General features: G+C 35.0%; 1 protein-coding gene across 1 annotated transcript; it reads right to left on the bottom strand.

Annotated features, from left to right (window-relative positions):
- Positions 1–1,678: 1,678 nt before the first annotated feature.
- On the bottom strand, positions 1,679–3,873 carry LOC149533920 (cytochrome P450 750A1-like). Its single transcript, XM_089804234.1, has 2 exons — positions 2,966–3,873; positions 1,679–2,523 (listed from the first exon to the last, which is right to left on the bottom strand). The coding sequence occupies exons 1-2, from the start codon at positions 3,848–3,850 to the stop codon at positions 1,894–1,896; spliced, it is 1,515 nt and encodes a 504-aa protein (XP_089660360.1). The 5' UTR covers positions 3,851–3,873; the 3' UTR covers positions 1,679–1,893.
- Between the last annotated feature and the right edge of the window lie 1,635 nt (positions 3,874–5,508).

Here is a 5,508-nt window from a genome sequence, read left to right as displayed (position 1 = left end):
ACTTGCAAGAAAGAAGAGACTGGCTCAAGACACCAAGCCTACCCCCAACCCTTTAAGCCCTTCCCATATCTCTAACATTCTAGAGGCTACCCTAGCTAGAGGCAAGGGAGAAGATATCACATCCCCAAGGAAACAAACCACAAAATATACTAGGAAGAATGTTAAGCATAGCCATAGTAAGGTGAGAAGGGAAAGGCTCAAGGAGCCTATGAGAGACCTAGCTAACAATCAAATTGGTATTTGAGAGATATTTGAAACATTGGTTGAGTTTTTCACTGAGGTCATACACTCTATGGCCATAACCCTCTACTTCTTGCAAGTGATTAAAGAGGAGAAGGACCTAGGCAAAGCTACCAAGACAACCTAATCCATTTATGGGATTTCTAGCAGAGGACCAGTTGACTAAAGACCATCTTGGAAAAACTAGCTAAGGTGGAGGGGGAGGATGTAGATAAGGACATGCCCAGAGAAGAGAGGGAAGATAGGCTTGGTTCTAGTGTTTATTTTTTTGTTATTTTTATGAGTTTTCTACCCCATAGTTCTTATTTTTAATGCTTTGGATGATTAAAGGGACAAATAAAAATGATTTGTTTTGGTGGCGTTGGTCTATTTTATAGCCTTTTCTTCATATTAGTTTAAGGACTAATAGTAATATTAATTATGCAATGCTTATATCTAGTTTTTTGAAGTTTAAAGTTGGCATTGGATAGATGATTGGGAGGTAACCTCCGATTGATTCTTTAGCCATGTTTGTACTTTGGGGTCAACCCCCCCATCTTTTTGGCTACTATATAATACTTCAAAAACTCATAAAATATAAAAATAAAAGGGTGGAGGAAATACATTTATAAACATTGAATTTCAACAAAGAACTATATCATATGACACGAATGACCATATATGAGTTCTAATACAAATGTAAAAGTAATTTACAAGCTACAAATATTAATAAATGTGAGAAAGGGAGCTAGTCAATATTATCATAATGTCTATTTGACAAAATAATGCAAGTATTAAATTATTGAATCATTATAGCATAAATTAAGATTTTATTAATTACTGGATATAATAAAAAGTATGCATTGTATAATACAAGTGTGCATATGCATTTTACGAATCAATATATGTTAATCAAGCTAACCTATTTACCTTTACCAAAATTGAAGCTAACTTAGGAAACTTATTGTCACTCTATCTTTTGCTACAATTTTCATGTTGACAAGCACGTCAGCCAAGTAATTTGATATATGTTCTTTGATAAATACTGATATCCTATAACTTTTGAGGTTAATAAATAATATCAAGATATATAAGTTCTTTACAAAGTGATAAATAAATAAATTTAACTTAAAAACAATTTATAAAGAAAATTCTAATGTGTTGAATCATAACTCATAAAAAATAATTAGATTTTGTTATGTATTGTAGACACAATATAAAAGAAATAATTTATTATGCATTAAAATAATAGAATATTAATAAAATATGGATAATTATATACTCCTTTGTTTCAAGTAGTTTAATTCATGGTGTGATCTTGATTAAAGATAACATGGTTTCTAAGATACCAAAAACCTTATAAAGGTATATTTGTATTGGGACATTACAAGAACACTACTAAATGATAGCATCGAGACAAAGACCAACTGTTGAATAACAATTCAAAAGAAGCAACCACTTTTTTAAGAACTGAAATCTTTTATTAACTACTAAAGGAAAAACCAAAGATATGGAGAGTAAACCACCCTTGGAGCCTTTAGACTACTACATACTTTATACATAACATGTTGTAATACATTACAACATTTCACATGTTAATAAGATGCGTAATTATTTACTATATATATGATTTTGTATGATTTGAAGGAAAATGGACTATATTATTTATGCTAACTATATTTTTATGGATGATGGTGCTAACCTCCAACTTGGAATGCCAAATAGATGTTTTTTTCTAGTAATTGTTGCTCCATAAGTTTCATTCATATCTATATCACCTTCACTTCTCCAATCAAAGTAGTGAAACATATGTCCTAGTGCAACATGAATAACTGCAGTTCCCATGGAAGACCCGGGACAACCTCTCCTTCCCGCACCAAAAGGAATCATGCTTAATTCTAAATCTTTCATTATGTTGAAACTTTTATCCTTAAATCTCTCAGGTCTAAATTCCAAAGGTTCTTTCCATACTCTTGGATCTCTTCCTATGGCCCAAACATTCAATATAAGCCTTGTTTTTGCTGGTATGTAGTATTCACGATCAGGTCCATTCACAGTACAAGCTTCTGTAGATTCACGTGGTATAATCAAGGGAGCCGGTGGGTGTAATCTTAACGTTTCTTTCACAACACAATGCAAGTATTCCATTCTTGAAATATGAGAATATGTCAGTTTCTCATCATCCTTTACAATAGAATTAATTTCTTCATGTAATTTTTTCATCATACTTGGATTTCTCAATAATTCACTCATTGCCCATTCAAGTACAGTTGCTGATGTATCTATTGCACCAATAAACATTACCTGCAAAATCAGTCATATAGATGAATGCATATTCAAAACAAATGTGGCACAATAACTAAAATAAATTAGGTCACACAAGTTTTAAGATATTTGAAATAATCAATATATGTTTCTCTTTCTAATTATTGACGACAAAGTATGACGTCAAACATTCTAAAGATTTGTTGAAGAATAAATTTAAACTATATACATCAATAGATATAATCATAAGTATGCAATGCAAATTATGTATATGCATTTTCCAATTAAATCATCTAGTTCTACACTAACAGGACCACCCTTAAACATCACACATTAAGGAAGAAATTAAGCTTGGAAAAATAAATCTACTTTACCTATTTAACACTTTGAACCTAGAAATTTAACACTTTAAACCTAGAAATTTAGCCCTAATGACACTGACCTATTTACCTTTAGCAAAACTGAAAAGTTTTTAACTTACAAACATGATTGCCCTCTTATCTTCTGCTGTGATTTCCATGTCGACGAGCGCGTCAACAAAGTCGTTCTGCCTCTCACTTTCCTCTGCGCCGCTCCTCCTCTTGCGCTCCGCACGGTCATCTAATATTTTGCTAAAAACTGCATCCAAGCGCTGGTGGACATTCTTCATACGTTGCCTCAGCCCCTGCAAGTCCAGCCACTCAAGAAAAGGAAAGAACTCGCCAATATTCACAGGTCCCATCAGATAAGCAACTTCCATCATCAGTTCCTCAAACGTCTTACCGCCGGACTGGAAATTGCTATTTGTGCTTCCCGTAAAGATCCGCCATGTCAAGTCGGATATGTAAGATGCAACGCTCTCGGTCACATTTACACCCACTCTCCCCTCCTCGCTCTTCTCCCACATCGTTCTCACCATCGCCACCGCCTCTTCCTCCATCACCTTCCCGAATGAATCGACTTTCTTTGAATTCAGCAGCTCCACTGTGCCTATTTTTCTCATGTCTCGCCAGTATTCTCCGTGGGGAGCAGTAAAGATATCCCTCCCATTGTACAACAAGTATTTGCCAGCTGCTGAGGATGACCTGTTTGAAAAATTCAAGTCGTGGGTTTTCAGAAACTGTTTGGTCACCTCAGAAGAAGAGGCGACCACAACATCAAGAGAACCCAACTTCAAAGACATAATTGGCCCATGTTTCTGAGCCATCCGATGCAGAGTGCGGTGAGGAAGACCTCCCAACTGGTGGAGGTTTCCTATGATGGGCAGCGCTGATGGCCCCGGCAAACATGACAACCTCCCCTTGCTTTTCCTCGCCAGAAGGGAGAGAAACAGAGAAAAAAATAGGATTCCAATGCTTATTGCAGAAACACTCATATTGAAATCCATTGTCAAGGAAATCCAAGATTAATCCAGAGTACTTGTTTGCTTTGATTGGGAGGGAAGTCTCTCTATATATAGAAGAGTCGCGGCGACTTCTGCCGTCCAATTATCAGAACATTACATATTAAACATGAAGTCATTGCGCTGTCCCCACTTATGACAATGCCAATTTTTTCTTTAACCATTGAATTGAAAAGATGTTACCAACAGCATACGACCACTATCCCACGTGAAACGAACATTGAACACGCTGAAACGACCCCTTTCCCACGTGAAACGACCATGAAACCTGATTTTCTTCAAGAAAAATATTCAAAGTTTTAATTTGTCGTTTATTAACTATATATATTTACTAATTTTTTTTATCTTTGAATCAAACACTCTTAGACATCTCGTGTTTGGAAGGATAACTAACTTTGACTATTTAATACTTTTAGCCTAGGAATTAGATCTTAGTACGTGATGTTTAAGCCATCCATTTTAACTTTTTGTGAATTTCTTTGCAGATATGAACCAAATCAAGTCTTTTAAAATTCTTATTTAAAAAACAAAGTCATGTTTCTATATTATTTATTATTTATTAGTTATATTTATTACTTTTGTGTTTAAATCTAAATAGACTTTTTATCCCATTTCTTTCCACTAGATGTGAATGAAACTAAGTCTTTAAAAAAAATTATTTAAGAAAGAAAATCATGTTTTTATATTATTTATTATTTATCAATTATATATATATTTTTTTGATGAATAGACCTTTTCCATTAACTTAAAATTTTAAAGATACATATTCACAAAAAAGGGGTCGGGGGATGGAATTTGGAAAACTTGGTCAAATTTTTGAGCTAGATCTGATAGAGTTATTAAAACTCTTAATAGGGCTATGATTTCGAGGCCATTCTTTTTTTCCTTTTCTCAAAAGCATGCCTTGTGTGTCATTCCTCTACCTGATGTGACGAGATCATTCCCCCATCCTCTTTTCTATCACCTGGTAGATAACTCAACCTCGCCTGCAAAATACCCAATTTTACCTCAACACTTCTCTGTTGTCCCATCTGACAACCTTTTCTCACATCCTACATGTCTAGAATCTTGAGCCTTAACCCTACAATCACGTTGGTTGGATGAGATGATGGAATGACAAGATTTCTTCGCATTTACGATAGACAACTTGTTATGTACCACAAGTGATCTTATGAAACCACTACTCTTGATCTATGTACGGTCTCTGAGGCTCTTGCCATGAATCAATTTGATATAGATCTCTAGGTTTGGCTTGCCAACCTTCAGCATCAATAGCAAATTGCAGACAGTTATGTTACTAGGGGAGCTTAGATCAAAGCCCCTCTCCATTGGGTGGAGGTAGGCAATCAAGCTTCCAAGGAATTTTTTAGTGCTTTGAGGGCTCATCATTCTACTGTGGTTATCAAGTGCATCTATGAAGATTAGTAGGTTTTTACCGACCTGCCTAATATTCTCCAAGCTTTTGTGTGTCACTATGAGCATTTTTTTATGGCTTAGGGGGGGCTCTATTATGTGTGATCAAGTGCTTCAAGCCTATCTAGTTGTTACTTCCAATAGACTTGCTCCTAAATAGTATGTCTTTTGTGAATAACATCTTACTCTTGCAGACTTAAACAAAGCTATCTTATCCATGGCTGATGACA

This window comes from Cupressus sempervirens, chromosome 10 (genome assembly GCF_028749045.1).
Source record: "Cupressus sempervirens isolate cs-2001-9-10 chromosome 10, ASM2874904v1, whole genome shotgun sequence".
In the NCBI taxonomy this organism is placed as follows: Eukaryota; Viridiplantae; Streptophyta; class Pinopsida; order Cupressales; family Cupressaceae; genus Cupressus; species Cupressus sempervirens.
Note: the sequence above shows the minus strand (reverse complement) of the source record. Positions and strands in the feature narration are given on the sequence as shown.

Bases quoted from the DNA above. Each gene is read 5' to 3' on its own strand.
- LOC149533920 (XM_089804234.1), bottom strand. From the start codon at position 3,850: ATGGATTTCAATATGAGTGTTTCTGCAATAAGCATTGGAATCCTATTT. The intron at 2,524-2,965 runs GTAAGTTAAAAA...CTGATTTTGCAG, and splicing joins ATAAGAGGGCAATCATGTTT to GTAATGTTTATTGGTGCAAT.